The following is a 22926-nucleotide window of genomic DNA, read 5'->3' on the forward strand; positions in this document are numbered from 1 at the left end:
TAGACAAAAGGGATTAATAGAGGCACTAAAATATTTGGTTCCTGATTTCGAGCATAGGTTCTGCCTAAGACATATGTATCAGAATTTTAAGAAAAAATTTAGTAGTTTAGAACTAAAGGATTTGTTCTGGAAAGCTGAACAATTGAGAATAAAAATGAGTTCAATTTAGTGATGAATGAGATTTTCCCGAGTAGATCCAAAGGTTGATTCTGTCCTTGAAACAGTCCACGAGTGACTTCTAAAAGTCCCAACTGTTCATTGGGCAAGAAGCCACTTCACAACTCATTGCAAATCTAATGTACTGGTGGAAAACATATCCAAATCATTCAACAGTTTCATGTTGGAAGATAGAGAAAATCCAATTATCACAATGCTAGAGGGCATTAGTTGATGAGAAAAACACAAGAAAGAAAGGCTGGGATGGAAAAATACCCGGGCAAAATATGTTCCAAAATCTTGAAGAAGATTGAGAAATGTCAAGACATATCCAGGAGTTGTTTTCCCATCTACTCACGAGATCTTGAATATCAAGTTCAATATGTGACTGCCTATGGTGTTGTGAGGCGGTATGTTGTTAATTTAAGGAGTAAAACATGCGCATGTGGCATGTTTCAGTTGTGTGGGTATCCATGTTGTCATGCATGTGCTGAAATAGCTCATAATAGACAAAAATGAAGATTTTGTGGACATTTGCTACACAAAGGTTGAATATTTGAAAGGATACACACACTTTATTCATGCAGTTCCGAGATAAATATAATACTACAAGTCAGAGTCACAACCATTAAACTCACCACCGTTTAAAAGAAATGGGGAAGACCTAAGATAAAAAGAAGGAAAGGTGTAGATGAAGGCAGATGAGTTTCTGTTAAATAAGGACTAAATCACAGATGTTCTAGATGCTTAGAATTTGGTCACAACAAGGCTACGTACATCAAACCTATTAATCCAAAATCAAAGTTGCACAAGGTCAGTAAGTTATGTTTTTATTTTGAGAATAAAATTATGTGTATTCTTACTCATTTGATTCTCTCTGTAGGCAACTGGTGATGGCTGTAAAGCTAATGAAAATGTAGTGACTCTGCATTGAATCACCTACTAACTGACAACTAATAACATGCATTAAGCTTAATAAAAGAAATAATACTAATCAGAGAAAAACGTGTGAAAACATAATCCATAATTTAAAAGTTTCAAGCTTATTTATCAGTAGTGATACAACCATATCGAAACAACTAAAAAGTAAACATTATATAGCTATATCGAATCCTGCTGTATAAAATATCCCCTGTAGGCTCCTGCTCCCTAGTCCTGCCTCGAAATACCAGCTCCGTCCATCCTACGACCAGCCCCATAGAATGGGGTGTCCAAGATAATAACTAGGACGTGAGCGCTAACATCCAGTACATAAACATTAGTAAACATATGTATATAATGCATGCAACATGATGACTGGTAAAGAGTCATCTGAAAAGTCATGCTCAGTACTGGTGCCACATGAGTGTTGCCACCGCACGGATCAACCTCTGGGTGCAACCACACTCGTTTAGTACACCAGAGTAGTCAGACATACATGTTCCCACCGTCGCGGTACTCTCAGTGACAGACTATCGAGTATAAAGCTGAGCGGCTCTATAATCAGGTATATCAAGGTATAGTCTCAACGTGTATGTGCACATGATATATGAGTATAGAAAGCGGTAAAACATACATCATGCCACATAAAAATGCCAAATAAATGCAACATATAAATATGTATACTCACTGGCAATCTCAGTCAATGTGTACGTACCTCTAGGCTAGTTCAAGTCTAGTAAGATCCTAGGTTCCAAGCCTATATTCAAAAGTTCACTGTATCACTACACAAGTTCTATAAGTCTTAACTAAGCTAATAAGTTCTCCCAAAACTTAAATAGATTCCCGGACCATACCTTCATCCGTAGTAAGCCCTTTGGAGTCGCTTGTCCTGAATGACTATAACAACGCCTTGATTATTTCAGAACCTCACTATTAACCGATAGGGTCCTAAAGTGTATAACTCACACTATAAAACTGATCAAAGAAGGAACTCAGGAATTAGTAATCAGAAATGAATCTGAAGACCCCTATTTATAGAGAAAAATCCTCCAGAGATCGGAACCTCCATTCTCGGGATCGGAGCTTCCGATCCGTGCATGCGTGACACGTGGCGATCGGAACTTTCGATCCGGTGATCGGAGCTTTCAATTTTCTCTACGTGCAACAATTGTCAAAACTCGTGGCTGAGTCATCGAACATTGCTGGCAGCTGGAGATCGGAACTTCCGTTCCTGGATCGGAGCTTTCGATCGTGCCTTAGTTCCGAAGTAAGCAAACCCTTTCCGGTGCTTCCGATCAGCAGAGTTCGGAACTTTCGATCTGGGTTCGGAGCTTCCGATCCTGTCCATGCTTGGAAGTCCAATTCTTAATTCTGAAGTCTGATTGAACCCTGGAATAGGCTAATTACTAACTCTTAATCATATTTAACATATTATTATCTTAAAATGGGTTCTGGGTTACTATAGAAAATGATAATGAGATGCATTCCACACAAGAAAGTAGTACTTCTAGACCAGTTAAACAAGCCAAGACAAAACATAAAGTATCTTTAAAGGTTAAATATTTTAGCAATCAGTAGAATTAAATAATTTTTTCAAAGCAAATATGTTGTGTTTGCAGAATTTGAATGCAAGTACAAGGGCTGGAGCAAGCATGAATGGTGTGGGAAGCACATTTGCAATCACAACTATTGTTAGTGCTAATGTAGATCATGTTGGTGATGCTATGACTATACCATTTGGAAGCACGACCAAAACTAGAGCTATTGCAAATACAAATGAGATTTCGTGTCAAAACACAACTACAACAAGTGCTAATGCAGATTGTGTTGGTACAAACTCAAGGAACGACAAGACAAAGAAGAAAAACTAAAGTATTTTGTATAGATTTTGAAATAGGAAGATCTTTGTGGGATTTATTTTGTTAGATTGGACCGGTATCATACTTTTGTTTGTATTGACGTGAATTTGACTTAGCTCATTGGACTTTGTGGGAAAAATGAAAGTTGGACTTGTATTGACCTAATTTTGGCTTTATGATATTAATTGCTAAAAAAAGCCTTACTCACAATGTTTGTTTGATTTTGGTTTCTTTACTGTTTAAAAAAGTTATTTTTTTTTGTTTATGATTGATTCTCTTTAGATTTATTATTATATTTTTGTCATATTTTTTGTGTTTGGCCATACATGAAGTTGTTAGATGCTACTCTTGATTGTTTAAAGAAGTTACAATATGCTACTTTTAATTGGTTTTTAATTGTTTAAATGATTTGTGGTATGCTACTCTTGATCAATGCACCTGTTCTTGAATATTACTCTTTATAATTGTTCTTTTTTTAAAAAAAAATTATTCTATGTAATAATATTACACATAAAAAAACAATTACATAGATTAGTTTTATTTGAAATTGCAATTAATCATTCGATACAAAAAAACAAGTTCAACAATATTTGCAATATGCTTGACCGAGCCAAACTTAAAACAAACCATCAAATACTTTCACTTATTTAACAGAGACTACAATCAATAAAACCAAGTGCAACAAACAAGGAACCCAACCAATGTGCACATATCCATCACCGACATGAGATCCACCAGATCTTGTCCCAACTTCCATGCAATTTTCATCGCCAAATTCTTTGTGTTTGTCTTTGTTTTCATCATTTTTGGGGGTGCTCTGGGATTGATCTCTTGTATTCTGACTTTTTGTATCTTCTCCCACCCAAGTAACCATGAAGCATAGTCTGGTTTGCACCAACAAAAAAAAAACACACTGATTGTTAAAGCAACAATAATACATCATACCTTTTGAATTTTTTTTTCTCAGAAGTAAATAACAACCCTAATATCAGCCACTCTTTGACAGGTACATGAAGGTGTAGGAGGGAATCTTAAATCAATGTTAGGCTTCACATGTGTTCTCCCGCTTCTGTTTGAAGACTCCATTTCGATCTTGTTTTTGTGCTTCCATAGGCTGCTGCAAGTTTTGTTCTGTTAAATAAAGAAGGGTACATGTGCTATTTTTGAAAAAACATTGGAGACAGAAAGCCCAACTTTTCTTTAAGGATCCCAACTTGATAAAATGATAGAATAAAATAAGGGTGGGATTGGGTAGCATATGTCATGTAATTCCTCTATCAAATTTTCTTTTCGATAAGAATCAGGGACCTATTTTTTCTCCCGATTTAGTACCCCGAATATTCGAGATCCCGTCGGGTATAGAGGGAATATCCTGATGAATTTTTTTATATTCAAAATTTTGTCCAAAAAAATTGTTTTATTGTTTTTAAAAAAATACTATTTAGAAATTTTACATGCCCAAAAAAAATTCAATTATAAACATATAATATTAAAATATTCGCAATAATGCTTCAAGATTTTTACGAGAACTAAAAAAAAATTATTACTAATTTTTAATAATTTTTTTTAAAAAAAAAATTAGAAACTCATATTTTTAATAGTAACAAAACTTTCAACTACAAGCATATAAGTGCATAACAAGATCACTACATATATTCATGATTAAATTTGATAATTATAAAACTCGAAATATCGTACGCAATAACTGAGATCAAATATATTTTTTTCACGAAATGTGTTGTTCATGCACAACCCAATTTCACATAAAAAGTTGTGATTAACATATGAAAATACTGTATTTTAACATTTGTGTCAAAGAAGAACAAGAGTTTTGCACCGGATAATTATTATTTATAAAATATTGGGGTTAAAAGTTATATTCAAATTACGAGTTAACAGATAAATTTTATTAAATAGATGAAAGAAAAATTGCATATCTTATTCTACATATTTGTTGTAATTAAATAATTATAAATATAAATAATCAAATTATTATTTTTTAAAAATATATATTTAAAAATAAAATATTATTTCGTGATTCTAATATTCGATCATTTCAATAATACATATGCAAAATAAGTCCATATCTTTATGTATGTGATGAAACCCAATAAACTTGTACCCCAATATATTAATAAAATTATTAATAAATTTTATTAAAAATATTAATTTGGGTTGGGTCGGTTGTCCCGTCGAAAAAATAATTTGTTCCGATCCCTATCTCGATATTATTCGTGAAAGAAAAATCTCGACAATTCGGATCAGAAAAACTTATGTTGTAATTTTTAATTTTTGGGGCAAAAATGAGATGAGATGAGATGAGATTCGAGAAAGATTGAGATTTTGAGAAATTTTTCCAACCATACAATAAAATACATCTTTCCTTAGATTTGTAGTACATATAGGTAGTGTTTGAGAGAGCTTCTAAGAAGCACTTCTTAGTTTTTCATTAACAAAAATTTGAAATTTTGTGAAATTTTATTGACGAAAAGCTAAAAAGTGCTTCCTAGAAGCTCTCCCAAACACTATCATATAAATGTGATTTGGACAACAAAATACACCTTTCCTAAAATCAGGTTTGAATAATTGAATTTTTCGGGCACAAATGAATGCATATTATAAGTTTGACCTTTTTATTGTTCTGATAACTGTGTAGTGTTATAAAAAAAATTGAGCATATGTTGATATTACTTGATGTATACCTAAAATTATCGAACTTGAATGGAATTCAATCCTATTCAAATATTCACTGGATCCAGATATATACGAGCTCACATAATACTCGAAAATTTGGAAATCACGATGAAATAATGAGAGAATTAGGGTAAGTACGTTAAATACTCAGAATAAGAAGAAATAAAAAAACAATTTTTCTTTTGAAAACATGAAAGATACGAATAACCACGCTGTTATCCATATAAATATCAAATTAATAGTTATTTTACTCTATAAATAAAATGTAGTATCATATAAAATAAGTTATACCAAACTCTTTATTAATTATTAAAGTACATTATTCATTATTAAAATCTAATTATACATCACTAATTTTTAAATAATTATTTCGTTATATGCGATCCCTAATTATTCCCAATATAAAAAAAAACGCAATGATTGGAGGATGCCAAAATTACAAAGTCAAATTGCTTACACTGTCACTTGGATCTTTTATATACATACATATATATATATATATTATTGATAAGCCAACTAATACTAACGAGTCATGAATGCAATGTCTTGTTTTTATAAAGATAATTTGCTTGTTTCTTTATTATTATTGTTCGATGATGATAACACCAATACTCTTATGTGACGATCAGCTAAACTCAATACTAACGTCAGAGTCTATACAATCTACGCTAATCAGATAAATCGTATTGAACAAAATATGTGCGACAATTTCATCTGAAAATGTTGATATATATGAACATCAAACTCATAAGAATTGATCAACCGTACATTCATCTATTTCATCAACTTGGACACTATTATATTTAGTGACTTTTTTTTTTTTTTTTATGAGAGAGAGGCAATAGATTAGGGGATGGCAAGTGACAATTTGCATAACCTTATAATATTACAAAATGAATACATGGTGAACGAAGAATAAATGATTGCAAAATTCTAGTTTCGGAGTTATCGAGTTGTGAGTTGGTTTTTAATTTGTGAATCTATCACGAATCATATTGTTCATGTCTTAATTGTGAGTTGGTTTTTAATTTATGAATCTATCACGAATTATATTGTTCATGTCTTAATGGTCACCGCTTTTAATATATATTGAGACGAGAGTTTATAAAAACCATGATTCTATTATATAAGATATAGTTGCTTTATTTCCTAATAACTGTCTTCATGAAACTTGAATTTGATATATTAGAAGAATTGAGTTATATATATAGAGCTCAAACCACGGATATTGGCAAATATACAAACTTTTGGTATCGGAGATGATTGATTTCTTTCTGGTAACTTTATATGTTATCTTCTATCAGTTAATTATTCATCGGGTGGATCTTGATCATGTAATGAACATATTATACAGTAGGTCACATGTCAATTACGTGATGTAATATTTCCCATACAAAATATGAAATTTGTTTTAAAAAAATTAAAAGTAAAATTAGAAATAGAAAAGTAAAGAAAATATTTGCCTCCAATCTTCTTCGCTAGCCCATTTGCAATATTTTTTACCTAAAAAAAAAATTAATAAACAAAAGTAATGAACCAAACTTTGACCATGGAAAAATAGGGTTTTAATGGCATGCTTTAATTGTAACGGAGCTTCAATCTATAGTTCCTGTCCATTTAGATCATTTGATAAATCATCTGATTCCGTTGACTGTCGGTTTTAGTCACATTCGGTGGGATTACAAATATTTTGTTTTCTTCGAAAAATCATTATTTTAAAAGATAAAGTAGGATTTTATATTACACACAAGATTTCTTTCTCATTTAATAAAAGATTGCATCTCCCATTTACAATGATTTATTATCTGGAAATTTAATTAACTAAGGTGAGGAAATCAGTTAGTACGTATATATATCTGTCTATAGTCAACCCCATTTAAATGCGAGTTTCTTCCTAATACAACAAGAAACCAATGTACATTAATAATGGTGATAATGTAATTTGTTATTCTATCAATAAATAGAAAGATGTTATATTTAAAATGAAACTTGCAAGATATTTTTATAATTTCAAATGTATATAATATAAAACCGTATACATAATTTTCATTGTATATATAACATAAGTTTTAAAAATTTTATACGATTTCACAAGTCAATTTTTTTATACATATATCTTATTTGAGTCATCAATGAAAAAATATTACTTTTATTTTTTACTGTAAATATAGACAGAATTGACTCGTCTCATGAATCAAGATCGGTGAGAATGCCTCACAAAAAACTTACCCAATAAATATTAGGGAAAAATTGTTTTTTTGGTCTTGTATATTTGTCACTTTGCGATTTCGGTCCTCTATATTTTCATAATTCAGTTTTAGTATGTTATCTTTGTTTTTTTTTGGCAATTTTAGTCATTTTTCTGATATGACGTTGATGTGACACCAATGCAGTGCTGACGTGGAGCTGACGTGTATAGTGTCACGTAAGAATTTTCGAAGAAAAATGACTAAAATTATCAAAAATCGAAACATTTAGTACTAAAACTTAAATGATCGAAATCGCAAATTGAAAAACGTACAAGAACAAACTAAATATTCTAGTGATTATATTTTTGTATTTTGTTATAAAAATAAATAAATAAAAAAAAAGCCTAATCCTCTCTATTTATGTTCACATTTTTCTAACTCGTTTGCAAAGTTTACGTTTCTTCTTCCCGTCTAATTAAGCTCAGTCTCCATTGCAGAAACGAACACGAAAGAGATCGGATTACAGATGGAAACCTCCATCAATGCAAAGGTTGTTGTTCATGATGTTCCCCCTTACCTCAAAGTCTACGAAGATGGAAGCGTCGAAAGGTTTTTAGGAGTAGAAACCGTCCCACCAACACTCCACTCCGACACCGGTGTCTCCTCCAAGGATGTCCTGATCCTACCGGAACGCGGCGTCTCAGCCCGCCTCTACCGCCCCGATCCCCCGGCCGACCACCACAAGAAACACCCTTTGGTCGTCTACTTCCACGGCGGAGCTTTCTGCATATCATCCCCCGCCGATCCCAAGTACCACGACATGCTGAGCAAACTAGTGAAAGAGGCTCAAATCGTCCTTGTTTCCGTCGATTACCGAAGAGCCCCCGAAATCCCTCTTCCCGCGGCGTACGAGGATTCGTGGGAAGCGCTTCAATGGGTCGCCTCACACATCGGAAATGGCGGCGAAGCTTGGCTGAAAGAGAGCGCTGATTTCGACAGAGTGTACTTAGCAGGGGACAGCGCAGGGGCCAATATCTCCCATCACCTAGCGATCAAGGCTGGGTTAGAATCAAAGAATCCGAGCTTGGGAAAGCTGATGAAGATCGTGGGGATCTTGATGGTGCACCCATATTTCTGGGGAAAGGATCCGATTGGAGTGGAAGCAGAGAATCCCATGTTCAAATCGGTGGTGGACAAGTGGTGGGAATTCATCTGTCCGTCGGATCTCGGCTGCGACGACCCGTGGATCAACCCGTTTGCGATCGGAGCTCCGAGTCTGGAGGGATTGGCTTGCGGCAAGATTCTTGTTTGCGTGGCGGCGAATGATGTTTTGAGGGAAAGAGGAAGATTGTACCACCAATCATTGGTGAAGAGTGCATGGAAAGGGGAAGCTCTGTTTCTTGAAACACAAGGGGAAGATCATGTCTTTCATGTCATCGATTCTGGTTCCGAGAAAGCTATGGAACTTATCAAGAAATGTGCTGAATTCTTTAACGAGGATTAGTGTGGAATTTGAGTCAAAGATTAATCTTCCTTCTGGGGATGGTACAGCAAACAAAAGATTACCCAAAAAAAGAAATAAAAAATAATATTATGTTTGGTTGTTTTTGTTATGTTTCATTGTTTTTGTTTCCTGTCTGTAATTGTTGAAGCTTACTTTTGTATTTCGGCTACTTGACTATTTATTTAAAAAAAATATATAGAAGTTTGTTGTGAATTTGTTTAACGTGTCAATTTTATAAACGTATTACTTTTTATTTTAAGTATGATTGAGTTTAACCCATCTCACCAATATAGATATACTATTTGAGGATAAATAAAGTAAAATCTTCTCTAGAAAAGTTTCACAAATGATGCTGTAATTTAATACAATGAAATATCATGGCCATGATCTAGAGTTATAAATTAGTCTATGTACATGCCGTTTGGAAAATATAATTAATTAATTAACTTGAGAAAAAAGAATAGTTTTTTTTGAAAGAGATCAATATATTTACAATTTAATAAAAAAAAATAATGGTGATCAATTCCAAATCTTCATAATTGAACAAGCAATAATTGTTGCACGTCTGCCCACTAATTGCAGCCAATTGAATGCCAACAAAGGCTCTATCCTTTATTAAGTAATGACAAAACTTATGAAGACCAGAAGATTAAAAATTACACATCTTTCTGGTAAAGTGAGAGGCCAAGTACTCCATGCGACCCCAACGTAGGAGCCAAGAAAGATATGAGAGAATTTTTTTTTTTTTTTTAAAGATATGAGAAATTGGAGATCCTACGTGGTATGTGAAATTTGACAAGCACTTGATCCATTTTTCCAGTGATTTATACTATCCAAAGGTCGGTCACTTTGATGCTGCCATTGGGGTAGCTGCCTCAACGTATTTGGATAGATCAGAGCACATCAGCAGATCAAATCACCATATGGCTAGTTTTTGGATTTTAATTAAGTTAAGTATAAGCTAACAAATATTTTGGATTTTAAGAAACACACAAAAGTGATTTTTAAGCCAAAATCTAACAATCACTTTTTTTAGTGATTACAAACACTCCCTGACATTCAGGGACTTTAAATTTAAGAATTATTAAAAAAAAAAAATTACGTGGATCTACACATTGCGTTACATCTCAAACTAAGAGTTAAAACACTACATTTTTTTTAAAATCAGTTAAAACACTACTTATTATATGACAACACGAACAAATTTCACATGAAGGCAAAGACTCATTCTATGCTGCATCGGGTGAATTTCACCCGGTGCAGCATCCACCGTTCATCAGTCCGGGCCCCACACAATTTTATGTGTGGAGCCCAGCCCCTGTATGTGGGGCCGGGCCATGGACGGCCCAGATCCACCTGGTGAAATTCACCCGGTGGAGCCAAGCATCACCCGAGGGCAAAAGATAAATGCATTTGGAAGAAGTTTTACTCTGAGCCGACATGAAATCATATGAGATCCATTGATCCGGTGACTATTGCCCCAATCAAGTATAACACACCCAATGAAACATATCGTCTGTTTTTGGAATGTACTCCAAATGGCTATGTTAGCCTCTATAGGTGATCTCGGACAGTATTAAAATGTGCATTGCGTGTCATCACGTATAAATTTTACGATATTGGTCAAAATTTAGAGTTATTTGCACCGCCCCTATGAAATAATGTAAATGCACATTTCTCTCCTTTAAAATTTTAATATGCATCTTCAACTCTGACCTTTTAAAAAATTAGCACACTCGTCCCTTCAGATGAGTGATTGTTGCGCATGCGCCCCTCATGCGACTGAAAAAAGATTTTGATATTTTTTTTTTGCACCAAATACCCCTGTGAAATATTAAAAATGCATATTTGACCCTTGTGAAAATAATTTTTAAATCTATTCAACTCATAATACACAATTTTTAATAAAATCCAATTATAATATTTAGCAAACATTTTTTGTTTTATTAATTTTTATTTTTATTTTAAATGTATTATCATTAATTAATTATTTTCTAAAAATATTATTACTTTATCTTGTTATCATTATTTTATTAAACTCACTTCGTATTTCCAACTTTTTCATTAAACATGCATTCATAAACAAGTATTTAAATAATTTCAAGCACCAAAATATTGAACTAAACTGATAAGTTCAAACATATTGCTTTTTCGATTTAAAACTATATATTATTGAACCAAAATTTAAATTTTTCGAGAATATGCATTGCACAATTTGTAATAAATAATAAAAATAACATGCTTATATAATTCTAAATTGAAAAGGTAACATTCATGAACTTATCATTTGGTTCAATATTTTGATATTTTTAGATATTTAAAAATCTTTATTTATGAATTATGTTTAATGGTGAAGTTGAAAACACGAAGTTATTTGATAAAATAATGATAACGAGATAAAGTAATAATTTTTTAGAAATAAATTAATTAAAAATTATAAATAAAAAATAAAAATAAAAATAAATAAAATTAAAAATGTTTGGTACTTATCATGACTTATCATTTTGATTTAATATTTTGGTACTTTTAGGTATTTAAATTTCGTTTATGGATGCATTTTTAATAAAAAAGTTGAAAACAAGAAGAAAGTTTAATAAGATAATGATAACAAGATAAAATAATAATATTTTTTAGAAAACAATTATATATTCATAATAAATTTAAAATTAAAAATAAAATTAATAAAACGAAAAATGTTTGCTAAATATTTTATTATTAGATTTTAATAAAAATGGTGTATTATATGTTGAATAGATTTAAAAATTATTTTCACAGGGGTCAAATATGCATTTTTAATATTTAATAGGGGTATTTGGTGCAAAAAAAAATATCAAAAATTTTGCCCATTCGCATGAAGAACACGTGCACAACAATAACTTATTTGAAGGGACGAGTGTGCTAATTTTTTAAAAAATCACGGTTGAAGACGCCTATTAATATTTCACAAAAGAGAAGTATACATTTTCAATATTTCACAAAGATGATTGGTGCAAATAACTCTCAAAATTTAATTCCGAGCGGCATTTGAAAGATTTTCGATATACTTAATTATAACATTCAATAGATTTCCAATCCCAAAGTATTTTCAAAGTATTTCGAATCCCAAAGTATTTTCAAAAAAAAAAAAAAAGTCTCTTCAAAAAAAAAAAAAAACACACAAAAATTACATATAGGCGGCGAACCGCAAGTGCCATTGCAAAACTACAGATTGAATCCTGCAAGTACGAGTTTATCTAGATAGAATGGGGGAAAATCGTGGTCAAGGACAACTTAAAATAAAGACTCAGAACAGTTGCTCTCTCACAGGATACAAAAGAGCTGATCAAGAATAGGAGACAGAGCAAAGAGCAGTTCATTCATCGACATTTTCCCTCATCTCACAACTCCCAAATCTAGAAGACAACAGTGTCGAGCATCGTCCCCAGCGTCTGAACAATATTTGAAGACATCAGGTTTGACACATGTTCTTCGAGATGTTTCTTTGCATCTTGTCTTCCCACATTAGCAATGGCTAGCTTTTCAGGTGGCAACTCATCTTCTTCCTGAACCGCTTTGTTATATTTACTTGCTAGATTAAGCATCTCCTGTACAGTTAGAAACAAAAAATTTGTGAGTTAGTACAGGAGAGTGGAACCATAAAACAAGGGTGAAATGTCATGCTAAGATGCCGATACCAGGCAGCATTTTGATAATCTGGAAATCATAATCAAATTGTAACTCTCAAGTGTTGATACCGTCAATATGTCGATTAAGAATAAAAAACTCAACGTCGTCGTATTGGTTCTACCACCAAAACCTCGTAAATCTTATTCCAAGGTGACAAAGAAAGATACTACTTAATTATTGCATGTCTTACGTTCACAAAATCACACAACACAAGTAAGACATTTGCTCAACACATAGTGAAAACATCGGTCGATCTGGTATTTTAGCCAAGAAATTATCATTTTCAGATTTCCTGTAAAAGCCAGCCCGAAAGTAGATATATTAGGGTGTCTAATCTGGTGACTGAACTTAAAAGCCTTAATCCAATAACCACTATATTTCTAAAATTACTTGATTCATGGTTATCAGTTTGATGTTAAAAAAAGAAAATGGATAGAAAAGATCATGAGAGTGCCTGGACTGTCTGCTCATTCGTTTTGGAGTGAGCATCAAACCGCTGAAGGGTCAATCCATCTGTCCATTTCTTCTTGTGAAGATTCAGGAGCATCTTTTCCTCCAATTCATTCTTTCTATAATTTATGGCTATGGAGTAATAATGCCTGTTCAAACCATGAATCAGAGCCTGCAATAAAAGCAACTCATTAGAAAGAAACAGAGTAGAAACACAGAAATAAAATAAACCAAAAGCTTGCTCCATTACTTGGATAGATGGTTTATTAAGATGGCCCAAATTGGAAGTTGTCTGTCGCGGCTCTTGACCCAGCATCATGGTTTGGGGGTTAATCAATCGAAAGGCATCTATTACCACCTTTCCTTTCACACTCTGAATTGGATCCACCACCACTGCAACTGCCCTTTGGTTTAAAGCTTCAAAACTCTAAGTGATACAACAGAAAAAGGAAATGTTTGAATGCTCAAAGATATGCGAACTAAATGAAAAATAGGCTCATCAATTAGTCATCTTACATAAGCAAGGAAACATTTTATACTTTTGTGTCCCAAATACCATAGCAAAAAATACTGAAGGCGAAAAGTCACCAGCAAAATATAATATCCCATCATACACAGATAAGGCCAGAGGACAATCAGCACAATGCAAGAATCTCATAAAGTACGAATAACGGGTCATGCTTAAATGACTATCCAACATCTTTAGAAAGCATGATCACAAACAGCATGTGCATATGAATAATATCGCATCATTCATCACCAAACTCCATATGACTAGTCCATGCAGCAACAAACAAAAGAAGAGCATATACCTGCTGTGTGTTAATGTCAACACCAGAAAGCCAACACCCAAAACCAGGATGCGAATGGTACCAACCGACCACCATCTCAGGCCTGCAACAAGGGAAGGTGAATGTTCGAATTTACTCATTACAAACAAAAAGTACAATGCAAAATCTAAATGAATCTTCTAAAAGTAGTCCAGAAACCTTTAACATTGAACCAAAAGATGAATAATATGTTACAATTTTTCCAGAATCCTATATGAAATGTAAATCAAAGTGGATACTGGATACTTTGAAATGATTATACATTCATCAAAACAAACCAAGTTAAACACCAGTATCCATCCATATCAATCAGTTTTATTGGTAATAAATCCTTCATTGAGGTCAATAAAAAATCAAAACAGAACATTGACATTGGAAAATGAGCAAAGCACATCAAACTTTGGCACCTATACTGTTATCATGCCAATGAACCCCTTTGCAGTCAAAGAAATGCTTCAATGTGGATCCAAAAAATCAAAAACACATCATCGATCATTGACAGTTGACACATTTACGACGAAGTAGGAGGTAGTCTTGTCAAGAAAATAGTAAACGCCTATCACTAAAAAGTATTGGGATTACAATTTGATGATGTCATCAGGTTGACTTATAGCACTCTAATATGTCGACAAAAATGTTACTTTTGCTCATAAAAAGATAAAACTAGACTTTGGCTAAAAACCATTTGTAACAATCATATTATTTCACACCTATTGAAAACGCTCTAATGCAAGAAAATATATGGTTTGTATTTGGAAGACTCGGATAATAAAATTCTCAATCGGATACGATTTCTCTATATTGGATCAATCCAAGCCACGATGGTGATGATGTTAGTCATGCTGCTCTTAGTTGGTAGTACTAGAGCATCTAAATTCAAGTAAAAGTGGCCGCATGCCCACAGGTAAGCAACTGGATCCTTCCCAAAGAAAGAACTGAACAGGGTTGCTGAACAAGAGGTGGAATTAGCTGTAAAGAAAACTACTTTTGGGCTCCTATTTAGTGAATCAAAATAAACAATTCTGAAGCAAGAACCGAGCAGTGTGGCTAATTAATCAATCCTATTAACAAATTTTCCCATTTCATCTTCCATTGTCAGTGAACTGGGATCCAAATGCATTTGTGAACCAAAATGCTGATCACTTGATAACTTATTATACGCATTTTTCTTCTTATTCTCCAGACCCAACAAAAGTTGGTAAGTTCTGATAACCTACAGCTTAAAGTAGTTTTCTTCCATTTCTAAAACAACCTAGTCTCCTTCCAATTGCCAAAACAGAGCAACGTTCCATCATAACAGACAGTGAGAGTTTGTGATATCATTATTTTGTTAACCTTCCAGTTTGCTTGAGCATGTCCAGCATATTAGTTTGAAACACATGATCCACTGCTTCGACGCTAACCCCAGTTCCACTTTGGGGCATTGCAAAAACGTCAACAACACGCACCGTATACTCATCCACAAACTCACCCAGCATCAGCCCCATCACCTCCATCGGAACCCCTGCCCTACCTATAATCAACGAAAAGCATCACCAAAAGACCTCGATAGCATCGATACACAGAAAATCTTGAATGATTCGGTAGAATTAATCATTGTTCAAAGTAAAATAGAAAGATTTACCCTACTTGTCCATTCTGCCGGCGGTAAATGCATAATAAATAGTTATTCGTAAAAAACCCTACAATTTGAAGGGAAAAAAAATGATAAATAGAACCTTAAATTTACCGTGTTTGAGCATTTTGAGAAGCGCCAGCGATGAGATGTAGACTTGCTCGGATGAATCGAGTGTGGGTGAGTCCGGCGGCGGATGACCCAGGGCTCCGCCGGCGCCGGCAAACATTCTTTGAAGTCTCTCCATTCCTGACATCTCGTCAATCGCTAGTCTTTCCCCTTCTCTGTTTTCTTTAGGCCTGCTGAGAAGGCTTGGAATCAAATGCCAACACGCAGAAGAAGAAAATACCCAATTTCGAAAAAGGACCTATAATTTAACCTGATTTCATTTGAGCACATTATTAAATTAATAATACACCAAACCAAACAATGTCACTAAAACGAACTGATTTTAAATTTAAGAAGAATTATGATTCAATTACATTACACTTTTTCCATAAAATTAATGAATAATATATATATATATATATATATAATGTTTGGTTAAACGTTTAAGATCAAATTATATCAATATGAGTTTTTTGCACATAATGTTTAATTAGCATGGATGTAATGTGTCATCTTCCTATATTAGTCGTTCCACTTAATAGCCTTGGGTCAATTTTTTTTAAAAAAATTTGATCCTTTCCTGTTTAATCCAATCCACTGGGGAGGGTCATATTTTTTTGAATTGACCCAAGTCTCTTCCCCTAAATATTCCTAACAAGAAAAATTATGAGCTCGTTTGGTTAGAGAAGCTGGAGGCCAAAAACACTTATTTTTTAAAAAATAAAAGCACTTTTCCTAAAATAATGCGTTTGGTTACAAAAATCATTTAAAAAAAACACTTTAAAACGTGCTTTTTAAAAAAGCTAGAATTTCTAGCGGGCTTTGTTTTTAATTATATTTAAAAATTTAAATAAAAGCACTTTTTCAACATTTATCCAAACACTAAAATGACTTATGTTTTTTTAAATAAAAGTACTTAAAAAGGCTAAACTTATTTAATCATTTTTTAAGCTTTCAGCTTTTGTATTCAAACTGGTGACATGTGTCCCTCTCGTAGCTCTTGGATTAATGTGAGGTATTACCCATTGAATATTAATATATTATCGAAAATCCTAATTTAATACATGGCGTAGATAGAGAAATAATATTTTAAAAAATTTAGCATACAATAGTGAGATTAAGTAGAACTGCATTAATATTTGTTGTATACACACAAACTTTTATTCGATTCAATCCATGAAAAATTATTATCTTTATACTAAAAATATTACTTTTTATTGTATATATAAATTTATTCAATCTGTCTCACGGATATAAGACCTACTTGTGTGTGTGTATTGTTGGGGGTGCAATAATTATCTCTACTGGTAGAGCAATCGAGCCATCACTACAAAAAAAAAAAACGGCAATTTGATAACCGTGGCAAATAAAATAAACGTGGCAATTTGTCATGGTTTAACTAAAATCGTTGCAATAATTTGCCACGTTTAAATTCAAACGTGGCAAATTACCACGGTCCGTGGCAAATTGCCATGGTTTTTTGAAACCGTGGCAAAAGATTTTAGTTAAATCGTAGCAATATTGCCACGGTTAGCATTAACCCTGGCAAAATAAATTAATTCATTAAATTGTAATTATAAATTAATTATATGTAAATTTAGTTTATGATATATGTCTTACATATGTTCCGTAAAATATCGTATCTTGTGTCTGTAATAAAATTATATCAGATTTAATAATAAAAATAATTAATTAATTAAAGTTGCAATTGTTTACCTTGAACCGTGGTAATATTGCCAAGGTTCTAGCAAAACCGTAGCAATATTGTCACGGTTAGCATTAACAGTGGCAAAATAAATTAATTCATTAAATTTTAACTATAAATTAATTATATGTAAATTTATCTTATTAATTAATTAAAGTTAGGTAAATCGTATATTGCCACGGTTAGCATTAACACTTAGTGGCAAAATTAAATAATTCGTTAAATTATTTAATATAATAAATTAAATTATATTTTTCCACGGTTGGTGAAACCGTGTCAAAAGTGTCACGGTTTTGGGAAAACCGTGGTAAAAGATTATATAATCTCTCCCCGATCCCCTTTTTCTTCGTCCTCTTCTTCTTCCTCCCTCCATTTCTGCCGAAACCCTGCACTCCGCCGTCACTCCCCGCCTCTTTCCGTCGATCTATTCCTTAAAATAATATGATATTAGAAATCTACGTGTTGTAGGCTTCATTTTCTTGTAGTTTTTTCATTTTTTCGTTGCCCAATTTCACGTGTATTCCGTCAACCCGCCGCCTCCACCGCCCGCCGTCAGGACGCCGCTGCCGTTTCTTCTGCTGAGTCGGTTTATTTTTTAAATTTGTTTTATGTATTAATTTGTGTTTGGTAATTTATTAATTAAATGGGTTTTTTTGTGTTTGTAAGGTGTTTTTGTAGTCCTGCCTATGGGTGGTTCGGTACGGTATACCGCATACCGTACCAAATACCGGAAATTTCGATACTGAAATTTCCGATACCGATACCGTACCGAAAATTTCGGTATACCGGCATGTCGGTATATCGAAATTTTGGTATGACATAAATCCATACCGATACCGTACCGAATATCGAAATTCGGTATGGTATCGGTATGATACCGTGTATACCGATTTTTTATACTTTTTTTTTAAAAAAAAATATCGGTATACACGGTATCATACCGATACCGTGTATACCAATTTTTTTCCGGTATACCGAAATACTGAAAATTCGAAAATCTTATACCGTTAATGATACCGAAAATTTCGGTACGGTATCATATCGTGACGAAATTTAAAATATTTTCGGGTTTTTTCGGTAGGGTAAAGGCGGTATGACGACATTTCGTTTTTTTTTTTGCCAGTCATAGTCCTGTCGCCGCCGCCGTCGCCCTGCCGCCGCCGCCGTTCCTCCTCCTCCGCCGCCCTCTCAAGTGTTTGAGTAAATTTAGGGAAAATTATTTTTTTAGTCCTGTATGTTTGTCACTTTGTGATTTTGATCCTCTATATTTTCAGATTTCAGTTTTAGTCCGCAATTTTTATTTTTTTGGCAATTTTAGTCTTTTTTTCTGATGTGGCGATGATGTGGCACCAATGCAGTGCTGATGTGGAGCTGACGTGTATAATGCCACATAAGAATTTTGAATAAAAAAAGACTGAAATTGTCAAAAATCGAAACATGCAGGACTAAAACTAAAATATTAAAAAATAGAGGAACGAAATCGCAAAGCGACAAACATAAAGGATCAAAATTACCGTTTTTTTGTAAATTTACAACATTTTATTATAATTATTTGATGTTATTTTGTATTAATTGTTTAATTATGGATTAGTAAAAAATATAATTAGAAATAATGATTTTTCAAATTTGTGATTGTATTAATTATATTATTTTACTACTATTAAAAATTTATTATTGATTAATAATATATATAAATAAACGTTTTTAATATAAAACATTAAAATATTTCTACGGTTTAAGTTAAACCGTGGCAAAAGTTTCCACGGTTTATCCTACCCGTGGAAAATTATTGCAACGGTTGTGCATTGCCACACTTTTTTCGTAAACCATGGTAATAGATTGCCACGGTTTTTTTAAACCGTGACAAAGTTTGCCACGGTTGATGTCAACCGTGGCAAATGAATGCGACGATGAGTTTTGGGCGGTTTGTCAGAACCTTGGCAAAATTGTGGCAAACTCAATTTTGCCACGGTTTTATGACGTTAGAACCGTGGCAAATGCCAGATTTTTCAGAACCATGGCAAAACCGTGGCAAATAATTTTTAATAAGCATGGATGTAATGTGTGATCTTCCTATATTAGTAATTCCACTTAATAGCCTTGGGTCAATTTTTTTTTAAAAAAAATTTGATCCCTTCCTGTGTAATCGAATACACTGGGAGGGTCATATTTTTTTTAAAAAAAAATTGACCCAAGTCTCTTCCCCTAAATCTTCCTAACAAGAAAAAATCATGAGCTCGTTTGGTTAGAGAAGATGGAGGCCAAAAACACTTGTTTTTAAAAAAATAAAAGCAATTTTCCTAAAAGTATTGTCTTTGGTTACAAAAGTCATTTTAAAAAAACACTTTAAAAAGTGCTTTTTTAAAAAACTAGAATTTCTAGCTTTTTGGGCTTTGTTTTTAATTATATTTAAAAATTTAAATAAAAGCACTTTTCAACACTTATCCAAACAATAAAATGACTTCTGTTTTTTTTAAATAAAAGTACTTAAAAAGCTGAACTTATTTAATCATTTTTAAGCTTCCAGCTTCTGTATCCAAACTGGTGTCATGTGTCCATCTCGTAGCTCTTGGATTAATGTGTGGTATTACCCATTTACTATTAATATATATATATATATATATATATATATATATATATATATATTATCGAAGATCCTAATTTAACACATGACGTAGATAGAGAAAGAATATTTTAAAAAATTTAGCATACAATAGTGAGATTAATTAGAACTGCATTAATATTTGTTGTATACACACAAACTTCTATTCGACTCAATCCATGAAAAATTATTATCTTTTTACTGAAAATATTACTTTTTATTGTATATATAAATTGGTTCAATCCGTCTCACGGATATAAGACCTACTTGTGTGTGTGTGTGTGTATTGTTGGGGTACAATAATTGTCTCTGCTGGTAGAACGATTGAACCATGATGCTTAGACTGCTGTGGGGTTTAAAAGATTTGAGTTGCACCATTAGCACCAACTATAACTTTTGGTAAAGCGGCAAGTGCTCGGTCTTATAATTGGTATCAGTGCCTAGGTCATGATTTCGATTTCCATTGATTGCTAAGAGTATAATTATTGAGAGGGAGATTATTGAGGGTGCAATAATTGTCCTCGGTCCTACAATAAATTATTGGGCTTTGGCCCAATTTCTTTTCTTTTTTTCCCAGCCCATGTCTTAGGCCCTTGATATATCCTCTCTCTAGCCCTAGTTTCAGGAGTGCTTTGTATTCTTTTTGTTGAGTGAGAAAGAGTGTGGCCGAGAGAAAATAAGAGAGCCAGAGATAGTGAGAGAGCGAGAGATTGACAATTGCTTGGTGTGCTTCCTTCTTCGTGTCTTTGCCTTTCTCTTTGCTTCGTGCTACTTTGCTTCATTCTCGTTTGGTCTTGTTCTGTACGGGACTTTCCTACTGGGGTGGTAAGGGCTGTGAGCGAGAAGATTAGAGAAGGGAGCGAGAGTGGTTGAAGGCAGTTTGGTGTTTCATTCTTCGGTAACTGCGTGTCTCTGCTCTTCTTCATTCTTTGTGCAGTTTATGTGTGTTATCTTCTTTATCGGTCTCGATCTTCTTTGTGGTGGGGTGGGGTGGGGTGTGGGGGGGGGGGGGGGGGTGTTATTGAGGGTTGTGAACGCGTCGTCGCGCGCGGCATGAGAACTTTGTGGTCTTCGCCGTGGTTTGCTGTGATAGTGGAGAGGCCAAAACTCACTGCATCTGAGCCCCGAACATTTTGATATTCTTCTCTTTACCACTGTTGTGTTGGTTAATTGTGTTGTGTAGGTTGGACAAAGCTGAAGATGACTATGAGGAACTGGACAACAAATACCTAACACACACACACACACACAGATATATATATATATATATATATATATATATATATATATAGTTTTTTTCAAGTGCCCACCTACCACATCCACCACCATGTCCACCAATGATGTGACACTATTCTATTGGATGTGATAAAAATGTGATAAATTGTAGGTCAATAGAATAGTGTCACATCATTGATGAACATGGTGGTGAGCATGGTAGGTGGGCACTTGAAAAAAACTCTATATATATATATATATATATATATATATATATATATATATATATATATATATCTTACAACATTTTTTTTAGGATTTACAAAAGAAAATATATTACAAATAAATTATAATATATAATATAATTTCTTTTTATAATTTTTTGAAATAATCCACAAACTTTCTAAACATTTTAAAATACCACTCGCGCCATAATTTGTCACAGTGAAGATGTACGTACGTACATATGTATTTCCTACATATATATATAGAAAATAATTAATAGCAGTACCATATATATATATATATATATATATATAATATATATATATATATATATATATTATATAATATAAGTAATAATAATAATAATATTTGTGGCATTAATATAAACTCATGGTCATTAGTCATTGCTGTTTTATATCTAAAATGTATATGTCTTGTGAAGAAAAATGGATTATTCTCTGTTACACATGAAGTGCTTCTTCCTAGGGTTGGGGAAAAATACCGAATACCGAAAACACCGTCATACCGTACCGAAAAATTTACCGAATATACCGAAAAATCGGTATATCAAAAATTTCGGTACGGTATCGGTATCGGTATATAAAATTTTTTATTTCGGTATATCGAATATACCGGATTTTTTTTTAAAATTTTTCACGGTATACCGAGTTTTTTTTCGGTATACCAAATTTTTTTTATTTTCGGCACAGTATCCGGTATAGAATATCTCAATATACCGAATTTTCGGTATGGTACCGGTATGAATTTTTTCATACCGATACGGTACAGTACGGTATACGGTATCGTAGTTCGGTACGGTATACCGTACCGTACCCAGCCCTTTCTACCCCATGATGTGGTCAAATTATAATCATTGGATCATCAAAACACATGTCAATTTTCATTAAAAAAAAATATAAGGGTTCCACGAGATCTGATGGTATTGAAATAAGAATAAAGACACTTCCGGTATAACATAGACTAACCCAAGAAAAAATAAGGCCCCTAATATTTATAAATACTTAATTATATTCAATTTGTGAGCTCCATCATCGCACAAAAAAAATATAATAGAAAAAAAAGAATTAGTTGGGTAGTAACTTATAAGTATAACAACACAACACATAAATTTGATTTTATTGAGAAACCATCTAATTACATACGGAGGATTTGCAAACGTGCACACA

General features: G+C 33.0%; 2 protein-coding genes across 2 annotated transcripts; one reads left to right on the top strand and one right to left on the bottom strand.

Moving 5' to 3' along the window:
* The first annotated feature begins 8243 nt into the window (after positions 1 to 8243).
* On the top strand, positions 8244 to 9338 carry LOC140875609 (probable carboxylesterase 2). The gene has a single exon (XM_073279333.1). It carries the CDS (start codon positions 8346 to 8348, stop codon positions 9321 to 9323), a length of 978 nt encoding a protein of 325 aa, XP_073135434.1. The 5' UTR covers positions 8244 to 8345; the 3' UTR covers positions 9324 to 9338.
* A 3150-nt stretch (positions 9339 to 12488) lies between these two features.
* Positions 12489 to 16239, bottom strand: LOC140888635 (26S proteasome non-ATPase regulatory subunit 14 homolog). The gene is made up of 6 exons (XM_073296335.1): positions 15999 to 16239; positions 15605 to 15782; positions 14252 to 14333; positions 13690 to 13866; positions 13444 to 13611; positions 12489 to 12907 (listed from the first exon to the last, which is right to left on the bottom strand). The coding sequence occupies exons 1-6, from the start codon at positions 16138 to 16140 to the stop codon at positions 12716 to 12718; spliced, it is 939 nt and encodes a 312-aa protein (XP_073152436.1). The 5' UTR covers positions 16141 to 16239; the 3' UTR covers positions 12489 to 12715.
* Between the last annotated feature and the right edge of the window lie 6687 nt (positions 16240 to 22926).

This window comes from Henckelia pumila, chromosome 1 (genome assembly GCF_033568475.1).
Source record: "Henckelia pumila isolate YLH828 chromosome 1, ASM3356847v2, whole genome shotgun sequence".
Taxonomy (NCBI): domain Eukaryota; kingdom Viridiplantae; phylum Streptophyta; class Magnoliopsida; order Lamiales; family Gesneriaceae; genus Henckelia; species Henckelia pumila.

Excerpts from the sequence above, each read along its gene's own strand:
- LOC140875609 (XM_073279333.1), top strand. The coding sequence starts at position 8,346 with ATGGAAACCTCCATCAATGCAAAGGTTGTTGTTCATGATGTTCCCCCT.
- LOC140888635 (XM_073296335.1), bottom strand. The coding sequence starts at position 16,140 with ATGTCAGGAATGGAGAGACTTCAAAGAATGTTTGCCGGCGCCGGCGGA. Across the intron at positions 15,783-15,998 it reads TCTCAAAATGCTCAAACACG|GTAGGGCAGGGGTTCCGATG; the intron begins GTAAATTTAAGG and ends CGTTGATTATAG. Across the intron at positions 13,612-13,689 it reads TTAATAAACCATCTATCCAA|GCTCTGATTCATGGTTTGAA; the intron begins GTAATGGAGCAA and ends CTTTTATTGCAG.